Source organism: Crassostrea angulata, chromosome 8 (assembly GCF_025612915.1).
Source record: "Crassostrea angulata isolate pt1a10 chromosome 8, ASM2561291v2, whole genome shotgun sequence".
Taxonomy (NCBI): domain Eukaryota; kingdom Metazoa; phylum Mollusca; class Bivalvia; order Ostreida; family Ostreidae; genus Magallana; species Magallana angulata.
This window is the reverse complement of record NC_069118.1, coordinates 27,579,786-27,604,250: the sequence shown is the minus strand read 5'-3', so window position 1 is coordinate 27,604,250 and position 24,465 is coordinate 27,579,786. Positions and strand designations below refer to the sequence as shown.

The window sequence follows — 24,465 nt, the reverse complement described above, 5'->3', positions numbered from 1 at the left end:
ATTTATTTTCAGAACTATGATAAAGCATGTTAAACGGCATATATATGTACATACATGTGAATGCATGAAACATACGTACATGACTGAGGAAGATTGAATATTAAATAAAAATTAAATTCACAGGAAACAGATTCGTTGAAAAGGAAAACGAATTTTTACTGGATCTTTCATAAAAAAGAAATCAATCACTTTTAGGTTTATAGTCTTAACATGCTTTTAATAGATTTCAATCCCGTAAACTGCAAATACGCATAAAATCAGATTTCATTTCCATGACATTGTGTGATAAGTGTCATACCGGTCTGACTGTAGCAAATGAGTGATTACCCCCCCCCCCCCCACCCCCACCCCAACCCCCTTCCTGTCTAGAATTAAATAAAGAATACATATTTGCCATTCAAAGACACTTAAAACACCTTACACAATAATCAAAGTTTTTTATCCGGGTACTTTTGAAGTCATTTGCAATGCAAAATCTTCTTGTGATTTTTTTCTATTTAAAAAACAACAACAAAACAAAACATGAGCTTTCATTGAGATTCTTACCTAGACCATCGGTGGGCACCACTTACAACAAGATTTGAATAACGTATTTTTTTATTTATGTACTACCACACTGAGCTGACCTTTCAGGGAAAAAACCCGTCATATTTTAATAACGTATATTTTTACTGATACTCTTCAAATCTAGTGACATGACTGGAGCAGGGATGCAAAGCAGGCAAATATACCAGGATAAGCAGCTTAAACACAGTAGAAAGCAAAGACGTCGGGGGGGGGGGGGGGGGGGGGGGGTGTTAGGCCAACCCCCCACCCCCCTCCCCCCAACATTTCTCGCAGCAAACATCATTTTTCTTTAATTTACCATATGAAAAAAATGAAGTATCACGAAGTTGCCCCCCCTTCCAATTTTTTGGGGAGTATCTTTTAGAATTTGAAATGAAAATAAGGAAATTTAAGAGTGATATTGGTATCGGTACCCCCCCCCCCCCTTCCTCAACACACACATGTCATGATTTGGGGAGTTTGCCTTTTCTTCCGTTTTGCTTGTCAAGATTTTTGATGATAAGTCTAGCCCCCCCCCCTTTCAATTTGCTTCCGACGCCACTGGAAAGTGACGTGTTGGGATTATTGAATAAGGTAAGAATCCTCTTCACCTGTGGGAAAAGTTTTGCATGTAAACCTAAATTTTTATATTTTATAGAGATTATCAATATGAAATGCAATTTCGATGCACTGTAATTAAAGGCATTTTGTCTAAACTCCTTTATTTGTTAAACCGGTATAAGCTGCAGGTCTGTAGCTTCCGGTCTAAAAACAATTCGGTTGGAGGATCGGAATTTTAAGACCGAAAGTTACAGACCTTCAGATATGTATACCAATATCACATTGTACCACTAAGGGAAAAACCCATTAATTCCACTTTCATCAGTCGGGACCTAGGCTTCGGATTTTTTTGGGTTTGATAGAAATACCTTATTTTTCCCGGTGATACATAAAAATGGAATTATATCATGTGTTTGATTGACAGATAAATGTCTACCCATTTATTTTTTTAGGGGGGGGGGGGGTATCAACTGTTTAAAATTTATTAAAAGCGGTTTTATACAAGTATTATAATTATTTTAATAAGATTGATGGTTAGAAAAAGGTCCCAGCTATATTCCAAACACGGGACTTGTGGGTCAGAAGTTACATGTATATATCCATTGTGCTACATAGATGACTGCTAAACTAACCGATATATGCCGAGTTGAATTTAGGGCGTTTTTTATGAGATTAAACAAAAATGTATGATATGTCTGACTATCCAAGTTTTGTAACAATGCGAGGTCATTTGAATTGTTGATGTTGTTTCCGGAGGAAAGGGGGGGGGGGGGGGGGACCGGGCTTGATTTCAAACGCATGTGTAACTTAAATACAAAGTCTAATAGTACATGTACCTTGCGGGATGTACGTGTTTTTTGCTGCTAGTAAATGAAGAGTTGACAAATGGCAAACCGGCCAAACATCCGAAATCTTGACCAAAAAACCCCCCAAAAACAAAACAAAACAAAAACATCAAAAAAGGAAAATAAATAAAGCTTTTTATCCTATTACAACTACAACACTTTTCTAGCCATTGTCTTTTGTGGTTTAAAACAGGTGCATCTGGAGTGAACGCTTAATTGTTTTAGATATATAATAAACATTACACCCAATTTAATTATTCCGATCGGGACTTTTCATTTAGCAATAGAAATTACACCATAATTTAATTTGTGCGACCTAATAAATTCCCAAAGATGAGCAGCTTCAAAACATATTAAATTTTCTTTTCAAAACAAACGTATGAGCTACTAAAGCTTTATTTACTGGTAATACAGGCTATGGAACTTGGTGCACGAGTTGGTAAGCATTGTTTTCTTTTACAATAATTTTTTGAAATTAAGTACAATGTGCTGAGCTATATTTTTTTTAGCAGAATTAATTTACTGCATTTATTCACTTGTGCTTTACGCACGTCTGTTTAGAGAAAATTTGGACGACACAGACTTCGATGTAGAACGAACAGTTCAGCTGTTAGATTGGACTGATTTATTTCCGTATAAAATCGCGTCATACAGACATTAAGAACAATAGGTTATTCCAATTAAGATCAGTTCTGACAATTTATTTATTTCCTGTGTATTAATTTCCTTCCTGTGAATAGAGATTAGCAGCGTTAAGCCCCCCCCCCCCCCCCCCCACCTCACCTGAGATTTACCACCTGACCTGAGATTTTCTACCCGGTAAAAATGCAACATAATCGCACTTTCGAAGGCCTGTACAAGTATTACGAAGAATCTTGCTGTCCGTCAATGTAAGGAAAATTCTTATATAGTGTACATGAATACTGGGACTATGGATAGGAAAGTGCACCTGTCTTTATATGCACGCACAACAAAATTATATATATATTCTTTAAATTTTGATCATGTAACTCGATCAACTTGAGCGTGCACAGATTAATGTTTGAATGCGTACGTATAACGCAGGTTCATCTAAATGTATTTCTTATTGGGGCGGTGAATTTGATCGATAAAGGAGGTGGGGGTGGGGTAAACACAGATCGCTGCTATAAAATTTATTCTAAAAAAAAATGGCAAAATTATTGGGGCGGTGTAACGTTAACACATAATAATTAAACTGAGAAATTCCATGAACAATCTACCGATGAGGAAGAAGTCCGCAGTATCCTTTCGATATAAAAACTCCCATGCATACGGTTTATCGCACAGATACGTACATATCACCAGTGTACATGTACACATATATAGATATGTAAAGTAGTTGGTGATGCAAAATTGACATGCAATGCTGACATCATTATCAGGTGGAAAGAGAAGAGCATGATGGTGTGTTCGACGAAGACCCAATTGAATCCTCGGTCCTTTCTGAACTTTAAGGATCCGCTCCAGTCGTCAAAAATCCCAAGATGGCTTTATGTTTATGTGATTTATTTATATACAGCCCTTTAAAGGTGTGCAGAATTAATCTTTCCGATGAGACTGTTATCTAAATTGTACATGCAATTATTGGTTATTCAGCTATATACCAGTATCTAATAATACACATATATTTATGTATCAGTAAAGTTATGTATATACTAATGTTTGAATGGTTGTCAATGATAGAGCTCTCTAAATAATACAATCCTGGTTTTCTTAAAAGATTATAGAAAAAAGCTAACTTTTACATCAAGTCCCCTCTCATATTTGACATAGGAGAGGCAATTTAAGCTGCATATCTGGAAGAAAATAAAATACTTTTGTAGAAGTAAAATAAAATAGAGGATCGATTGGCTGCATGGGTTCGAAGAATTGACTCCCATTATTTTTAGGGAGGGGGGGGGGGGGTCTGAAAGTGAGCTCACGTGCTTTTTGCCTGCATGACGCAATTGGCCTGACGTCTAGACATCAGGCATATTGAAAGTTGCATTCTCCAAAACGGTGCAGACAATGTGAGCTAGCAATATTAATATTTTACGTAAGAAAGATTAATATTTATCATATGGCATATACACATGTAATTAGCAACAATTAGTATTCAAGTAAACGGGAGGTTCACCATGTATAAGTGTAATCCTGGTGGAAGGGGGGGGGGGGGTGTCACCGCTACAAATTGTTGCCTATTGTGCACCCCTGCGAATGTGTTCGGAATGTTTTCTCTATCGTTGTTAAGTATATAATAAATCCAGAGGTTCTCGAATGAAAGTTCACGAGACTTCGCCGATATTTGTTCAGTTCCTTTGAAATTTCGAAAGGGTCAATTAAAAACACGTGGTCTAAAATTTAAATGACAATAACATTCACAGGGATGTTGTATATTATGGTAGAATGTAAGTACGTAGCTGGGCGGAGTTAAGACATTGCCGCTCGTGATTTGAATGAAAGAGAGAGAGAGAGAGAGAGAGAGAGAGAATTGAGTAAATTATAGGTGGTGCCGATGAAGGAATAATCATTAGTTATAAACTTGCAAACAAATTAATTAAGGTCTGTTTATAAAAATTACATATATATCCTATATTGGTATAACTTTAAAGCGTTTTAAAGAACTATTGTGAAAATTTCTTTGGCCGCGCGCCGTCGACAACATGTACATGGATAAGAATGACGTAGCTAACCAACTAAATTTCCTAGCATGGAGTCCGAGAATATGGACATTAAATATTTTGAAATGCGAACGAATGATCACTTATGAACATGATGAATTTAGATGTTGTGTAAAGGAAAGGCAACGCAGGTGGATGCTTAGTGGAATAGTAAAACAATGGCGGACAAATTCGTCCTAAGGTAAAGAACGTTTCAGACTGAGTAACCATGAAGAAAGTTTTATACAAAGTAAATTTACAACCTATGTTTAATTCCAGGAAGATTCGGCAAACTTTGATTAGAGTACTAACGGTAACACTTGTAATAAAAACAGTTTCTTAAATATTCGTAGTCTTCGATGTTTGACATTACCTCCTCACATTATCTATATATAGACATCGTTGTCTTCAAAGTTTCATAAATTAAAAAAGATATACTAGACCTTGATTTGTCACTTTATAACTATTGTTGACAAATAGTTCGCTCATCTGCCTCATCTAGGCTATAATTTACTCCATTAACCAGTTAACTCTCTCTCTCTCTCTCTCTCTCTCTCTCTCTCTCTCTCTCTCAAGTTAAGGTCTCAACTCCATCCAGCTACGATCTGATTGGACAAAGGTCAGTCAAAACATTACGTAGAAACTTTTGTGAAGTTAGCTACTATTAAACGCTTCAATGTAGTTTGCTGTATCATTATCAACAAAAAATAATCAGTTCGGATTAAAATAAATATATATTCCTAAAGCTGGAATATTTTCTGGAGGAACTGATTCGCTGAAGCGGGGCTTGTCCCGATTTTTTTATCAATTGTTCAATATCATTAATTATGAAAAGAAACACTAATTTACATGTACGTGTCATACTAAATGTGCATTAAACAATAACTAGTAGTGTGCATCACTATTTTAATTCATACAATTGACTCAAAAAATTTAAAATTCTGTTTCAATACTAAACCAAATGGGCATTTGCGCCCTCTTATTGCCCCATCTTCTTTCTTTGACCCCCTCCCCCCATAGATCCATTGATGGGCTCATTAATGAGTTCATTCAATGCATCGATGATCTAATCCTTTCGGTGAAAGGCAGAGGGTGAAAGTACATGTTAATGGAACTTCGCGCCATAATAAATTAATATCACATTAGTGGACGAGTCCAAATTGGGATCGTGAGAATACCGCGTGTACACATGTAGCTTTATTTGAAAACAAAAAAAAATTCCTAATGTTGGAAATGACAAAAATGGCCTTTGGTTTTGCATCTTTATTTAGCAAATAAAATTTAAATTTTGTCTGTTTTCTCTTCTGCTGTCAAGCCTACAATTTTTTGATACATGAACAATCCTAAAATAATTTGAAATAATAAAATTCTAAAAACCTATGGTTGTTTATTCACCAATTAAAGGGTCATCAAGGGGCATACACATTCAACAACAATATAATCATGATTATAATAAATAGCGGTTGAAATATGTGGAAAGAATGCCCAGACCCACATTACAAGCTTATAGTCAAATTATTGTACTGTATATTTTCGGCCTTATTCAGTTGCAAACGGTTTCGCTCCGTTTTGAAATCGCCCGCCCATTTTAAAGTTATGCTTAAAGAGACTGAGATATTTTGAGACATTTGAATTCGCCTAGTCTTAAATTCGCCCGCTGACAACGGGGGCGAATGGGCGAAAATAAAACGGCGCGAATATTTCCATATTTTGTAGTACGTGCAGTAGATGAAAAAAATAAATGTATTTATAGTCTGTCCCAAGATATTTTTGCCGCATATTTTCTTAAATTATTCAATATTTATAAATACCTCTTGGTTCAGACGATGTTCATTCAATAGTATGAAAAAATCCCAAGATTTCCCCTTTGAAACGCCCCCTCTAGTTGACGGGTATCAGTGCACGGCTAAAAATAAAAAGTCTACGAGGTTTTTCCATTGCCAAGGAGATGAAGACGCCCGGATGATAACGTTGAAAAATTGCGCGAGGGGTCCCGAGTATTTCCGAATGGAGAAAAGATGTCAACATTCCCCATTATAAATCTCCGTAGGAAATCTGTTTTCGTTCCTGTGAATTTTTACGAGGGAAAAATGATAATGTGTGAATGAAGTTATCTTGGGAATTTTCCCTTCCATCGATTTTAATTGCACTTCAGTAGCAGGTATGTGTATTTTTATTAAAAATCGTTCAAATATGCAGCAAAAATAACTTGGGACAGACTATAAATTGATTCTTGATTATACACGCTCCATTTATGAATTTATGAACAGCAGCGAAAATTAAAAAATATATATTTTTTAAAAGATAGCCTAATTTGTACATCTTTCCTATGAAACAATTTTCATTTGTCAGGCAAGCTTTTTGGAAAGCTACATGTATTACTTGTTTAAAAAATAATTGGGTTTTTTTATGGCATTCTCCCTCCCTCCCCCTTCTCTCTCTCTCTCTCTCTCTATCTCTCTAATTCTCTGTGCAAGCAGTGTCCATAATATTTATGTTTTCTGTTAATTTTAATTCAGTCGATCTTCTTTCATGTTCACTGTAGCTTTAAAGTTTATGAGGAACATAAAGTATCTAAAACCCTTGGCCAGCAAAGATTATCTTCCTCGTGCATGGGGGAATCACAGTCATTATTATAATTCTGAAAATAAATGTACACATGCATAAAAATCATTGATTCTCTCTGTCTGTCTGTCTGTCTCTCTCTCTGCAACCGGTGATCTTTAATATTCAATCTTCTTCAGTCATATACGTATGTTTCATGTATTCACATGTACATGTATGTACATATATATATGCCGCTTAACATGCTTTATCATAGTTCTGAAAATAAATGTATGCATGCATAAAAATCATTTAATATTCTCTCTCTCTCTCTCTCTCTCTCTCTCTCTCTCTCTCTCTCTCTCTCTCTCTCTCTCTCTCTGCCTGCAACCGGTGCTCGCAATGCCTCTGAACATCTCCAGTTCTAGCTTCATGACGTAACAGTAGGCTATACGTCAGTTTGAAGAAGTTTTGGAAGACTTGCACACTAAAATCGGCACTTTAGTTGGCAGAAATATTCATGGGCGGATCCTGAAACTTCAAAACTTTGAATTAGTATTTTGAAGAGAACTCTTTAGTTTCTGCCAGACCACTGACGCAGCATTCTACTTAGGTGATGGGAAATGTCTCCAGCTATGGAAATAAAAAAAAAAGGAATATTAAAATGGAGATTTACAATGAACCCATAATTCTATCACAACTCATAACAACGTACATCGCAGACTTCCACAGAAATCATTGTGGGTTTTTTTTCCAATATAATTTTAATATCTGCATGTTACAAATATAAAATTAAAATGAATGAATATTACGATCACGCTAATGCATTATGTGATCCAACGTACTGCGTCAAGAATGCATTATTTAAGAAATGAACTCAATGTCTACCCAAGTTATACGAGTATAACCTGGGTTGGGGCAATTTACGCTTTATAATCCGCGAAGCGGATTATAAAAAAAGCGTAAATTGCTCCAACCCAGGTTATACTCGTATAACTTGGGTAGATATTGAGTTCATTCCTTATAATTTAATTTTCTGTAATTTGCTGTACAAATTGAGTCCGTTTACTTTTAAAAATGATATTAATCTGTTCAAAATTCAAACGTTACGTCAAGCGGATTAGTACGTTTTTGACGTTAGTGCATTGTGACGTGTCTTGTGACGTGCAAACCAGGTTATACAAATTTAACTAAATTTTTCTATCCAATCAAATGCCGCGTTACAACCAGAATTAAATTATATTAGAAACGTGGTATTTCAAGTATTAATGTCAGTAGATATTAAAATAATATTGATTATTATGGAATTTTTTTAACAGAAATGATGAACCCAACAGGTTAAATACAGAGAGACGTTTATTCATGTCTACACACCACTGCTTATTTGTGTAGTTTGACTAAAGAAGAAACATGCATTCAAATCGTCCATCATTCCTATAATGTTTGAGATGCCTATTATACATGTAGTATTGTAAAAAAAACCGTACTGCTTGTACTGTAATCACATGCAGAAACTGAAATAATATGGTAATTAAAAAATCAAATTAATGAATACAACTTGAACAACACATATAAATACCTGTTCAAGATATATACGTAATTTATATACCGTACTGTTATAGAGTACATGTGTACCTGTAAAATATGAGAAAACATACTTGTTACGTTAGTATTTCTACTTAAGTAATGTGTAAACACTTAGCATGTAAACCCCGCTGAAATTATATTTATTTTCATGTCGCCAGGGACTGATAAGATGTATCCAATTTTAAGTTCGTAGATATTTCAGGCCTAATTCATGATCCGCCGATCAATTTCAACTCTCAGTGCGAACAGAATATATGACGTCACGAACACGGAAGTGACGCGGAGCGGTAAATCTTCTGTGGCAATGGATGCAGTGCTTGTTGGAACTTGTCATGTAAATAACGTCCAGCTTATAGCTATGATGTTTTATTGTAACTCGGAATTCGGTGAATTTCTTAACTGCCGCGACCGCAGTTTGGATTATGTACGTCTCGATCGTAGCCATCGCGTTTTAGCCAAGCATTGTCGCATACAAAGGCTACTTCACTTCGTTTCATTGTAAGTTTAGATTTGAGGAGTGCAGTGTTGCTTCCAGTCAACATCTACGATGTTATAGTGGCGAATTTACAGCTTGTGGAGATGATTTACGTATTACAGATCAAATATCAATGTCTAAATTGAAAGGCAGCTGGATTTTACGCGAATGGGGGGTGGGGGGGGGGGGGTTAGCTTTTCACTGAAAAACTAAGGGGGTTAGTTTTTCAGTGAAAAACTAACCCCCCCCTTTTCTACCGGAAGATGTTAGGAGATTTGTCTTACAAATCTGATTTATACAAATGAGAATTTATCAAATAAAGAACAAACAAACAATTACAAAACAAATAAATAGAATAAATTAAAACAAATAAATAAGATAAATACTGGTATATAAATTCAGAGCATAGAAAATCATGTATTTTTCTCCATCACCCCTGCCACTGCTAAAATCACACTATCTCATGGATTTATATTTTTTTTCATGTAACTAAGGCTATTAGGGTCAATTACAATATTCCATCAGGAAAAAGGTGAATTCCGAGGAAAATAATTATTCCGAAATAAAATAATACCTTGTTTTTAGATAAATTTGAGCATATAAATTTGTTTAGTCTACTTTACACCTTTGTTTATTTGCGACTTTGTAATGAACGCACCTAACCTATGTCATTTTGTTGTTGTTTTTTAAATTAGACAAGAAAAGATTTATTTTCGGAGGAGTGAAACGAGGGAGAAAATAACGGTAACATGTCGAGAAATCCCCATATGAATAATGTTAAATAATATTTAAAGATAAAATTTATTCAATCAAACTATGTATCAGTGATAGAAATATTTCTCGAAAATTGTATGGATCAAAGCAATATTGAACTCTAGTCTCGTTCAAGCAAACGCTCGGTTGACACTGTAAATCTCCGACAAGGATTTACAGAGACAGTCGAGCGTCGAGTTGAACGAGACTATATTGACCTCTGGCATAGGAATACATACAACTACAAAAAATATTTAAATAGTTCGTACCATTTAAAATCGACTATTTTCAAGGTATTTAGAAATAAGTTTCCTTGAAAAACAATGCTTCAGCATATACATTACATCGAATTTGTCAATTATTTTCAAGAACTACGTCTTGTCAGCAGCAATGATTTGTGCTGAAGTCCAAACACTGTTTCACTTTCGGTTTGTCTGAGTAACTGCATAGGAGAGTTGATTAAAATCAACTCCCAAAAATTAAAATTAAAATTTGTTTGTTTTCATGCATATTTAATTATTTAAGAGCATTTTATATAATAGAAAAAGAATTAAAATAAATTGTGCATGTGAAAAGAGGAACTGTTAAGACAATTAGCCATTTCTTATTACTTCCTGTCAAAATGGGGGCCACTTTCAAACCATCGTAATAAAGAGAAACATTTTCTTTTGAGCATTAACAAACAAAATAAAGACTAAACTGCTATTTCATTGTTAATGCAAGGTAAATTATTTCATTTCAAACTATTGACATACAGATTATATCTTTCTATTGATTACTTTTATCTTGAAACAAGTTATATTTTATTCTATACCAAAATCAAAGACCACAAAAACGCTAAAACGGTTAATCTAATATTCGGTTTATCTGATAATTTTTCTCTGACTAATTGACTACCAGATTAAGCAGAACCCTCTGTATATCATTATATGATATTGTATACTATCTTTATATGATATTGTAAAATATCTAAGTCCAGGGCTTGACACTAACGGTAGATCGGCGGCCTGAGTCCACCAAAAATTGGGAAAGTCCACCAACAGTTCAGGACCTGGTGGACCGTCGGTCCACTAGAGTTTTAAACTTTTATTATGAAAATCAAATTATTAATGCAAATTCTTACATTGAAATTGACAACCAAAACTTAATAAATGATGTTATGTGATCGCGGTAACTTCACCAGAACTTCCTCATAAAAAGAAGTTGAAGTTATTCTGTCCTCTGAGTTCATGATCGTGTAAAGTTACTTCCTTGGCAATAAAATGATAGTTGATAAATAAAAAGACATTTCTAATGCAAAATAGAAACTAAAACAATTATAAATTAACCAGTTGGCTATCCTCTATATAACGGTGGTAAGTGGGTCATTGGGTAGGACTTAGTCTAATACCCTAAATACACGAAGTAAAGTGACAGATTTTTATTTGTCACTTAGCTTACAAATGATAAGATATTTCCTTTATTAGAGATATAAATACATTAAATAAATCAAATTTCAACCCAGAAAAGCTTTTTATTTTTTATTTTAAAATAGTTAGATTTTTTATCAGCTGTTGTGGACATACTTCTAGTGTTGTTACGATAGTCGCCGACTATCGAAAAATTGTCGCTGAAGGCAGCAGGTCGGTGACAATCGTTAGTAAGTCTTTATCATCGATAGTCGCTAAAATTTAGTAATGTGACAGATAACCTTTTATTGCGTAGCAATATTCATAAAACGACCAACCTAGGGGGCGACTTGCTTTGTGATCTGTAACTTTGCCAGATTTCCTCAGAAAGAGAAGTTGAAGTCGCCCAGTATGCTGAGTTTACAATCGTGTTAATTCAACCCAAAGGCAATAAAATAATAATTATCAAATTCGTAAGACGTTTTCACAAGCTTATTTAACCCCTTTTGCGATTAGGAACTAGCGACTGTCTTGTCTTCATGGGTTATAAAAACGAGCGATACTAACTGATACTGTGCATTGAAAATTACAACTGATGTCTATTACTTTTCATGCTGATATTACAATTACAGTTTGAAACTTCTAATTAGTTAATAATACTGTCAAATTATTGCTAAAATATTCATAAAACCATGTTTTACAGCTGTCTTCAAACTTAAACAGATCCGCTACATAACGATTGTAATTGGGTCAAAGGGTTGCACTAATGCCTCCAAAATACGCAGAAGTACAAGGACTGATTTTATTCGTCATTTTACTCACAGAATTACAAAACGTTTAAAGTATAAAATGTGTAAATGTATCAGATCAATTAAATTTAACAAATTTGATAAGTGTTTAAAAATTTTTGAAGTGGTTATATTTTTATTTACTAGCTTGCTTCTAATCCAATTTAAATTAAAATTTTGCCCTAGGTTGGTCCCTAAGTATAATATTTAATTCATTTCATTGACAAGATAAGTTCATAAAAAATTATGAATTATAAATAAAAAAAAAAGGTATTTTATTTGATGCTGGTATCTTTCACTCATAAACAGAATGAAAAAAAATTAATCATTGTTGGAATTTGAAAGTTTACATGATCGATTTTATAATCGATTGTAAGCTGCCATTTCAATTCGATTATCGATAGTAAAATTGGTCCGATTTTACAACACTACATACTTCTAATCCAATTTACAAGTATTTAAGTATAGTCTATCCCAAAATATTGAACAATATTTTAAATTCAAGTTTTGAATTTGTGAATTGTTAACTTAATAAAATGAAGTCTCCCTGATTTAATTCTCAAACTTCTTTCTATATATATTTTTTTGTTGGGGAGAATTAAAATCTTCCTACAAACAAGAGGCCCATGGGCCACATCGCTCACCTGAGGAACAATAGGTATGATAAAATCAGCTTAATGGAGTCATAATACAAACAATCTGGAGATGTACAATAATACATGTAGATCCTGTATTAATAAAAATCCATTTTCCCCCCTCGATATTCTTATGTTAATAATCATTAGTCCCTTTTCTAACAGGTTGAATTTATAGTCATATCACATGTTGAGTATTGCAGTTCTCAAAAAAATCCTTAACAATTGTTTATATATGGGATATAAACCTACATCAAATTCTGATGTGAAGCCGAAGAATTGTCCTGGAGCCAAAGTTTTAACAATTATAAAGAATCATCTGGCTGATTATTTTCTGAGAGGAAGATTTTTAAAGATTTACTCTATATATTCCTATGTTAAGTTTTGACCCCCAATTGTGACCCCACCCTACCCCTGGGGTCATGATTTTCAGAACTTTGAATCAACACTACCTGAGGATGCTTCCACACAAGTTTCTGCTTTCCTGGCTGATTAGTTTTTGAGAAGAAGATTTTTAAAGATTTACTCTATATATTCCTATGTTAAACTTTAACACCCCTTCATTGTGGCCCCACACTACCCCCTGGTGGTCATGATTTTCACAACTTTGAATCTACACTACCTGAGGATGCTTCCACACAAGATTCACATACCTGTTAACCTTTCAAAGCTGCTATGTGGGAGAATCTCCCCCTTACCAACTTGGCTAAGGGGGAGATTTTTCGTAAACGACGTTTTTTCATGTGAAATGCAAATATATATTAAAAATACTGTTAGATACCTTATTTTACCATTGTAATTAATGCATTTGCAATCATTTTAAATTTTATTATTTCTATGACTACCAGTGTGCAATTACAACTTGTGTTGCTATACATGTTCAGAAAACTATTATTTTGTTTGCATGGTACAACACAAAAAGTCAATAGTACCACTTTTTATATTAAGTCTTCTTATTGTTCAGTATTGAACCATCACTGCATGCTGACATCTAGGGTAAACACAGAAAATTTATTTTGCGTATTTGAATTTGCAGTAAAAGTCAGTTAAGAAAATACCAGTAAATAATATTCATTAAAATTATTTTTTTGCCTTATAGGCCTATATAAGATAGATTTTAAATTCACAAAACATGTATTTATCCAGTATCATTTAAAAATGATCTCTGTTGTATTATCTATAGCATCCCTGTAATTCATAGTACTGGTACTATAAAGTTTAAAAACTCTTGTGAAACATTTTTTAAAGCGCTAAGCATAGCTCAGCGCTTTATTGTCGTTAGACTTCTATTTCCGGTGCAAGGAATAACTGCCCTCTATGAGCAGAAATATACATCATTTAAACTGGTAAGAGGTATAGGGAACCAGTTATCTGGGTGACGGAAATGGCCGAGTAGATACGATTGGTTTGCGGGGCTTACGTACATCAGCACGGGATGATACGCAGTGATGAACAAATATAGTGCGTATTCAGAAGCTAAAATATAGAAAAATAAAATCGATTCTTTGCAAAAAAATGTCAAAAACTGTGATAAATTACTGTTCAAAAGGTATAATTTGTGATTTTAACATATCTTTTTTCAGGCAAGTATCCATATACAAGTCGTGTTCAGCTTTAATTCACATCATCTTAAGAAAGTAACGTATATTTAAAGAAATCTTGCCTTCGATACTTTAAATTGATATTCATTAAACATAAACCAAAATTTCAATGAGGCTCATTTCCGCCTACGCTTGCACACAGTAAATTTTCTTAGAACCAAGCTAGGTTAGCGCTTTTCAGTACTTTCAGTACTTTGTTTATCGGTAGCTTGTATAAACACTCAGTGTTCCAAACTCACTTCGATTTTTACCGACCGTGCTGGCCGGACAGAATTTGTCACGACTCACTGCACGTGGCTTTGGTGCTTTACCTGTGCACCTGTTAACCCTTTCTGTGCGGCGACCCAACATGCTGGGTTTGGAATAGTCGACGTTCTCGTGTGGCAACCCAACATGTTGGGTTTGAGAAAGAATTCAGCACTTCGTCACTTTAACCTCAAATAAAATAAAAACGATCGAGTATTTTGCTCGTGAATGAATGAAATTAGAGAAAATAAATGATTTTTGTTTAAATATAAAATTATAAGCTTAGTTTTTTAAAAGGATATACGTTAAAAGATGAATTTAAATTCGTCATCTAATTTTGGAAATAGGGAAATTCCGCGCCATTGTTAATCTCGAAAACAATCGGTCAATCTAAACTTGCATAAAAGAAAACAAATTCAATAACATATATAATCAAGAGAAAACATTATTTTGATAAAAATGTAAAAGATTAATTTAGTTAATGTACAATAAAAAAAAAAGAAAAAAGCAAAAACATGGACCTTCCTAACAATGACCTTAACCTTGCGTATTTCTTCCGGTGAAAACGAAAGTTGAAGGCTTAACAATCGTCTATCTGTGTTTATTCGCGATATTCTCGCTAAAAATGATAATTTCTAAGTGATTTATTGTTTTGGAATACTGTGTGTACATGTGATTGTTTCATTTTACTGTAAGTACGACATGTGCCTTCAGGATAATCATAAACATTATCGCGCGAGACATCTCCAGGCAGAAAACGCTATTCATTTATGATACATGTTACCGTAATGTATCATGTATAATACGCACTCGTGTATAATACGCACCCCCCAAAGTTGACCAAAAAATAGCGAAAAAACAGCAGGTCCTATTTATAACACGCACCCAAAAAATGGCGAAATCAACGGCCGCAATTTCCCCCAAAACAATCGATGTTTCATGATAATTTTATAACCCATGCGTAATTTCTTTAATTTTGTGATCGGAACATAGCACAATGATGAAAATCGGCGGCCGCCATTTTTCCAAATAACTATCGATGTTTAATGATAATTTTGTAACCCAAGCGCAATTACTGTAATTTCGTGATCGGAACATTGCCCAAGCGATATAAGAGTCAATGTTCTTACAATTTTACTTAAAAAGGACGGCATGATTTACATGGGCGGTATCAAATATCATTAGACACTTCGTAAAACAGTGGAAAAGTTGAAGATCATCATACGTAGGGAAGAACGGCAACCGAGCTTAAAAGTTATAATGTTTGCAGATATAAACCAAAACAACATCAAAAGAAATGATTTAATTGATTAATTATAGTCAAACTCATTGATTGTTGTTAAATAAACATTCTGAAGAAACGTTTGTATGTCGTATATCGTCATTATCAAGTCGTACAAATGATCGATGTATTTTTAGCAGTGTCTTTGTAAAGCAATAACGTTTAACTGCATAACTGGACACGAAGTAATCAAGTTTAATAAAATCAGAATAATCGCTAATCTTCATGCACTTGAAAACACCCTGTGAAGTCCGACACAAGACAGGTGCATGCTTCTGACACCGGAAATTGTTAAACAAACATTGACCACGCGCCGAGTCAACAGGTGATTGCTTACGTAATGGCGAATACACTGGCGATATTTAAACTTGTTTGATGCAAGAAATAGTGTTGAGAGTGGATAAATATTTCAATACATGGAAATAAAACTAAGAATAAGGTATTTCTGATGCAGTAAATTTAGTATACACTCGTACAACTTGCATAACGCGCTATATCAGCAGAAAATATACACTCATACAACTTGCATAACACGCTATATCGGCAATCACGTCTCCCGAGGTATCAAGAATCACGGCTTGAAAAAATGGGGTAAAATTTTAGTCCTATGTATAACACGCACCCCCCACTTTTGATCAAATTTTGGCTGAAAAAAAGTGCGTGTTATACACGCGACATTACGGTACCAATGTTTTAAAATAAAGGTTTAATTAGAACTCTCTGACCTTTTTCATTATTTTTTATACTATTTTAATTGAAAAGCTGTTATTTATGACAATATTTGTTAAATTTAGTATGAACACAATAAAAATGTTGAAAGTGTTGCTACTATACAGTAATGTTGCTATGCATACGTAAATACCTCTCTTTTGAACGTGCTGAGCAGAAGATAATTTAAAAGCGACAGCAAGGAATTTCGATTTTGAAGAATTTTTGAATGAGTTTGCAGCAGATGAGGACAGTGATTTTGAATTTGAGGGTTTTGATTTAGATGACATTACAGTGAGTAGGCCAACAGAAAACTTTGAAAACTTTATAGATGCAGACAATTGGGTCGCAGGAGACAGGGAGCCCCCATCCCTTGATTATACAAAAACTCCTGGATTAAAACAAGCAGTTCACAACAAAGATTCCCCTCGAGAATATTTTGAACTATTTTTTAATGACAATGATTTTGAATTTCTTGCACAACAGACCAATCTGTATGCACAACAGTTCTTGAGATCTGCTCAGTTGAAACCTTGTAGTAGGTTCCATAAATGGCATGAAACAAATCGCTCAGAAATGAAGCAATTTATATCACTCCTCATGCTGATGGGACTTGTGCATCAGCTAGACATCAAGGAGTACTGGACAACCGATCCACTGACTACTACACCCTTTTTTCCCAGCGTCATGCCAAGGGACAGGTTTTTGTCATTGATGACTTTCTTGCATCTAAATGACAATTCGGAATTTGTGCCACGTGGAGAAGAGGGCTATGATCCTCTCTTTAAACTGGGTCCCTTGTATCAAAAGATTTTGGACAGGTAAAAGAATGTATTGCATGTAAAAAGTCTAATTATATAGAACTTTATTATACCAACCAGAAATGAAATTTGGGATGGTTAAGAATCACCTTGCCTATCTGTCTCTATATTTGTCCAGACCAGTTCTTTATTCTGTCCAAAATTTCTGCTACCACTATTATTTGTATGATAATTAGATAATTATAAAAAATTATATATTTTTGCCTTACTGGTAGATAAAAATGCTCAAATCAAAGCAATACGGTTGCTGAAATACTGAATACAGGGTTATTTTTGCCCAGTGTAATTTTTTGCCCTATTACACTTGGAAACAGTTTCCCCCGTCTTGAGTTTGCCCAGACACAGTTGTGTTTAAAGAGAGATATTATGAGACATTAGAATTCACCAAGTTTTAAATTTGCTGACAACAAGGGTGAAAAGGGCAAAAATAAAAAAGAGGCGAATACAGTAAAACTCGTTTAGTACGAACACGAATATTGCGAATTTACGGATATAGCGAAGTCATCTTGGATCCCCAGCTATGTAAATTTAATGAATTTCTTATACGGTTATAACGAATTACGGATATAACGAAGTAATTTCTTAGGTCCCAGTGACTTCGTTATAACCGAGTTTTGCTGTATTTCCCTGTATACAGTAGATGCTGATTCCATGAATATATTTTTCCTTACTTGATTCTTCCAAGGTTTGATACAGTGTATCAGCCCCATCAAAATTTATGCATTGATGAAGGCATGGTTCCATGGAGAGGAAATCTACACTTCCGAGTGTACAGCCCAGATAAGCCAGACAAGTATGGGCTTAAAGCATACATACTTTGTGATGCGGAAAATGGGTATTGTATGAAAATGAAGTTGTACACAGGGAAACCTTCAGTACCCCCCAGTGACAAAGGTGCGACTTACGACTTAGTTATGTCACTTTTACGGAACCAATATGCTTGTGGACACATTCTGTACTGCGACAACTATTATTCGAGTCCACAGCTATTCATGGATCTATGGTGTCTTGGAGTAGGTGCCACTGGCACAGTTCGTCCTAATCGTCGTGGGATACCCCAAGAGATTAAAGATACCCCAAGAGATTAAAGAGGTCTCCAAACTATGTTCAACTAGTCATTGTAGCATTCTACTTTCTTATTTTGTATAGACTAATTTCCTCTTAAACATTTCTTCTGGGCTCTATTGATCTGATATGGTTAAAAATTAAACCAAACTTAACCAATATATAGTTTAAGGGTCCTCGACACACTGTGACTTCTACTTTTTATAACAGTATGTCACAACATGGCCATTAAAATGCATTGAGAAACAATTTATATCACCAAAATTTGGTGTCTCTATGGCAGGTTAAGTTTTGGTCTACCAACTCGCAGGTCCTGAGATTGAATACTGAAGGGACTTTTATTTTCAGGAAGAGTGGTAAAATTTTAAATTGAAAGATTTTTTGGTCATTTTGAAATTAAATTAAGACATGCTAAAAATCCATATCTTTAAGGTGCCTCACTACGCCTTTTAAGAAATGAACTCAATGTCTACCCAAGTTATACGAGTATAACCTGGGTTGGGGCAATTTACGCTTTATAATCCGCGAAGCGGATTATAAAAAAAGCGTAAATTGCTCCAACCCAGGTTATACTCGTATAACTTAGGTAGATATTGAGTTCATTCCTTATAATTTAATTTTCTGGAATTTGCTGTACAAATTGAGTCCGTTTACTTTTAAAAATGATATTAATCTGTTCAAAATTCAAACGTTACGTCAAGCGGATTAGTACGTTTTTGACGTTAGTGCATTGTGACGTGTCTTGTGACGTGCAAACCAGGTTATACAAATTTAACTTAATTTTTCTATCCAATCAAATGCCACGTTACAACCAGAATTAAATTATAATCGAAATAGTTTCTCAAATCAGCAGAAAATTACTTGATTATGATAGAAAGCATGATGGATAAGAAGTATATATCAAATAAGTGAAAAAATGTGCAATTTTAGATAAAAAATGGTATTTCAAAAATTTCATTTAGTAAACATAAACAAAAGCTCAAGAAGGATTCGAACTCATGACCTGCGGTTCACAAGCCTGAAACTTTAACCACTGAGCTATGATGATATACATCTGAATCGATTGATACAAACAGTTTAACAAAACATTTAAATCGCCATCTTGTGATGTACGTAGTGTCTCAAAAAGTATAAGTCTCGGTGTAGTGAAGTACCTTTAAGTTAAGTAATTTAGAAGAATGAGTCTGCATTCAGAACTTTTCCCAGGTGTGGGGAGGACCCTTAATTTATTGATAAGCAGTTTTAAAATGCATGAATTGTAATCACTTTCCAATCATGCATATGGAAAGTAGAATGTATCAAGGACTCTTGAATTGATCTTCAATTTACAATTGAAATTTATGAATGCACAGTAATATTTAATCACTCAAGAAAAAATATATCTGTTTATTCTTTTAAATAATTCATAATTCAAAAATATGATGTACAATACGCAGCTTATGATACCTAATATCAAAACCTGCTCGTCTCGGTTCCAGGACTCCATGAATCATTAACATACAGTTAAACTTTGATATCTCATCTCGAACACTGATATCTTGAATACAATGGATATGTCGAAGTGATTTGTAAGTCCCAACAACTTATCTTTTAAGTATTCTACTCTTGATATCTCAAAGTACTTTGATATCTCGAAGTTTTTAAACAGTCCCATCTAGTAGTTAGAGATAACGAAGTTTGACTGTATTATATAAATGATCCACTATTCTGAATACTGACCTCACCTTCATCTACAATAATTCATAATGTGCAGTTCATCAAATCCTTTTAAGGATAAAATAAATTTCAGATCCATCTTGAGAACAGAGGGGAGGTGAAAGTGCTTTCAAATGGCCCCCTTAGTGTTACTAAATACCAGGATGCTAAACCTGTTTACCTTATAAGCACTGTAGAAAAATCAACCTTGGTGACCACAGGAAAGAGAAATCACAGAAATGAGGAGGTAGTGAAGCCACTTGTGGTTCACAGATACAACAGCAACATGGGAGCAGTGGACAGGCTTGATATGGTTGTATCGGCTTCAAAGCTGCCTGTCAAAACTTTGAAATGGTGGAAAAAAGTCTTTTTTCACATTTTGACACTCATAGTTTCAAATGCATATGTGCTTTACAAGGATAACTGTGAAGATCAGACTCCCCTAAACCATAGGCTGTTTCGGAGAAGACTGATCCATGAGCTTCTCAGCAACTCTGGTGGTAATGTTTAATGCATTGAAATGCACAAACAATATAATAATAATAATAATTTTATTGGCAACTGTATGATAGCTTTATCATACATGCTTGGCCATTTATTCAAGTTCCATAAGATGTGCTTTGGTCACAAAGTAAGATTAAAAATATTATTTATAGAGTTCCACACAAAAGTAACGGGCAGACCTGCAGCTGGCAAGTCCCTGGAGAGGCTTAGTGGTCGCCACTTTTTAAGAAAAATTGTTGCAACCAAGACTGTCTGCAGACTCTGTATTGTATGCAGCAAAGCTTGCAGACAAGCTGAAGGGAGGAAAAGGCCAGGAAGGCAGACATCGTATGAATGTGGCCAATGTAATGTGGCATTGTGCATAGAGCCATGCTTCGAGATTTACCACACCAAACAGGACTACGTACTAGCCTATAAGAGGCTCTTAGGCCAGCCCACTGAGGAGTGAACTTGCAACACTATTTGAATGTCCACATTTTATCAAAATTTATTGACATTTAAATTTCATACATTTAACGCATGCATTGTAATTAATTGTTTTAATTGATTTCTGATCTTTAAACAGCAATTCTTTTTTATTCTCTTGATTTAATTTCTCAAAAGTACTTGTACTATATTTTTACAAAAATTATTTGTGGGAAACTTTGAATTTATCCCTATAATTAAACATTGAATATAAAAAAAAATCAAAAAATCTTCATTTTACTTAAATTTTGTTGCCACGGTTACCAGGAAATATGCCTAAATGTAAAAAAAAAAAAAAAAAAAACAGCTTGAATTATTTATATTAGAGAAAGCTGATATTAAACATTTTCTGTGACAAATTTCAACAGTATAAGTTAACAATTAATGAAATAAATACACGTCAACTATGCTATGCCAATAAACTTGCTAAAGTTCTTAAACAACTCAGTACTGGGTCATAAGTTGCGTTAAAACAAGTCAGCACACAAAGGGTTAAGTGACACCACTGGCTGTGTACTGTTTTCTTTGGTGTTACAGAGTAAAATCAAGATGTTTTAAGCTTTCACTTATTTTTTTACAAGGCCTTTGCATCACTAAATACGTAACTAATTTAAGTCAAAACCGGAAGTAATCATAAAAAGTAAACTAGACTATAACATGTCATACTATTTTCACGGTATACAGTACTTGGATGGATTTTAACAAATACGATTGCAGGAGAAATTTGTCTCCCGCGCGGGAGATTGGTTGCATGCGGAAGATCTTAGATTTTTAGGCAGTTTTGCGGGAGTCTCCCACGCAATGCGGGAGGGTTAACAGGTATGGATTCAGCTTTCCTGGCTGATTAGTTTCTGAGAAGAAGATTTTTAAAGATTTACTCTATATATTCCTATGTAAAACTTCGACCCTCCATTGTGGGCCCCATCTTACCACCCAGGGATCATGATTTTCACAACTTTCAATCTACAATACCTGAGGATGCTTCCACACAAGTTCCAGCTTCTCTGGCTGATTAGTTTCTGAGAAGAAGATTTTTAAAGATTTACTCTATATATTCCTATGTTAAACTTTAACACTTCTTCATTGTGGCCCCATCCAACCCTGGGGCTCACTATTTTCACAACTTTGAATCTACACTACCTGAAGATGCTTTCACACAAGTTTCTGCTTTCATGGCTGATTAGTTTCTGAGAAGAAGATTTAAAAAAAGATTTACTCTATATATTCCTATGTAAAACTTTGACCCTCCATTGTTGCCCCATTCTACCCCCCGGGTCATGATTTTCACAACTTTGAATCTACACTACCTGCAGATACTTCCACACAAGTTTCAGCTTTCCTGGCTTAATGGTTCTTGAGAAGATTTTTGAAACTTTCTCAAAATTTTTCATTAATTTCTTATTACCCGGTACCTCCCCTTGAAATAGGGTGTGGCCCTTAATTTTCACAACTTTTAACCCCCTTTGCCTAAGGATGGTTTGTGCCAAGTTTGGTTGAAATTGGCCCTGTAGTTCTTGAGAAGATGTTGAAAATGTGAAAAGTTTATGGATGGACAGACGGATGAAACAAAATGTGATCAGAAAAGCTCACTTGAGCTTTCAGATCAGGTGGGCTAAAAATTGTGACCCAGTAAAAATATTTTAAATATAATATATTTTGTAGTGGAAATGATGATGATGATGATGAAGGAAAATGAAATAAATTCAATAAAGTAGAAGAAAACACATGTTTATGTTCAAATTAATTGCATTTAAGAAGCATGCATAGTATGGGGTAAATCAATTCAACATAAATTCCAACATTTATGAGGGCCCACCAGAACTTGTGAAAGTCCACCAAAAATTCTTGACCAGTGGACCTACTGTCCACCGAAATAAAAAAAGTTAGTGTCAAACCCTGTTAAGTCAAGTTACTTTGTAAGGAAATCATAGCTTAATAGGTTAACAGCAGTTACTTGATACCAGGTACATGTATAACCAATAAATTGTCAGTATGAAATATCAAACATTTATGGCACAGATTCAGCATCCAAACCTGTCCAGTGCATAAACATCTTAGGATAGGATGCACTATCTTTGAAAGTTTGGTTAAGATAGGATCAGTAAAAACATAGATACTGGCATCAAAGGGCACCTGCTCCTAAAATTTATACTCCTCAATAAACCTTAACCTGAAGCATTTAAAATTAACCTCCAGCATTTCAAATTCATGGCGCAGACTCAACATCCTAGCTGAGGAAATAGCATAACCTTCCCCTGACATTGTCTCTGTGAGCTAAAAAATAAGTGAAACAACATACCACGAGTACCCAGTGTGATCCTCTCAGGTGACACACTCCTAGAACAGTGTCATAATATGTCAGGACATGCTAAAACAAGAAAGTTAAATAAATTATTGAAGCAAATTTGCCTAATAAATTACATCTTATATTCAATTCATGCACTTTTCAAATTATGTCTTTTAACTTCAAATATTTATATCCTCTGACTTGTTTCCTATTCATCCTTACCTTAAGTGTTAAGTTAACTGTTTATTATATACATGGAGTTCAAAGGTTTTATCATTTTGTAAATCGTAACTTTTGTGAAAGACATCAAAGAGGTGTAGCACACTTAACACAAGGGTCAATCAAAAAATACAAAGAGAATGTGGCTGTTTATCATATATTTTTCAGTAAAGTCATTTTAAGCAATAATACTAATTTCATTGATATAAAATGTTTCGTTCCATTTGATGCAAATGTATTTTTGATACCCGATTTTAAATTCAACATGTTTTGTCACCACGGAGCATGGTAACATTGAAAACATAACGTGAAGATGACGCATGCACAGTTAGTTAATCCCTCAAAGTTTTCTTATTTTATATACCTAGTACAGTAAAACTGGGTTATAGCGAAGTCATAGGGACCGATGGATTTACTTCGTTATACCCGTAATTCGCTATATCCGTATAACGAATTCGTAATAGTAACTATAGCAAATTCACTATATACATGTATGTATTCTTATACCAGACTATAATTTTTGCTATTTGAGGCTTAGAATAAAAATACATTACTTTGATACCTTCCATAATTGGATTGTAAGTCGAAAAAATTGTATGAAAATAGATCTTTCAAACTATTATGTTAAAGGGTAGTGCAAACTTTTTTAAACTGTAAAGAAATTCGTTATAAAAGTGTTAAATTTCGTTATAATTCACCTCTTTGGGACTCAAAATCAGTTCGCTATATCCATAAATTTGTTATATCCAAATTCGTTATATCCGTAAAAATTTGCAAAGATTTGTGAAGA

At 34.4% G+C, this 24,465-nt stretch overlaps 1 protein-coding gene across 1 annotated transcript in view; it reads right to left on the bottom strand.

The window, feature by feature from the left end:
• The window catches only part of LOC128160857 (uncharacterized), a 198,272-nt gene that overhangs the window by 90,540 nt on the left and 83,267 nt on the right, over nucleotides 1-24,465 (bottom strand). Inside the window, exon 12 of the mRNA XM_052824167.1 lies at nucleotides 23,469-23,537. Coding sequence (XP_052680127.1) covers nucleotides 23,469-23,537 — 69 coding nt within the window. The remainder of the gene's footprint in view (nucleotides 1-23,468; nucleotides 23,538-24,465) is intronic.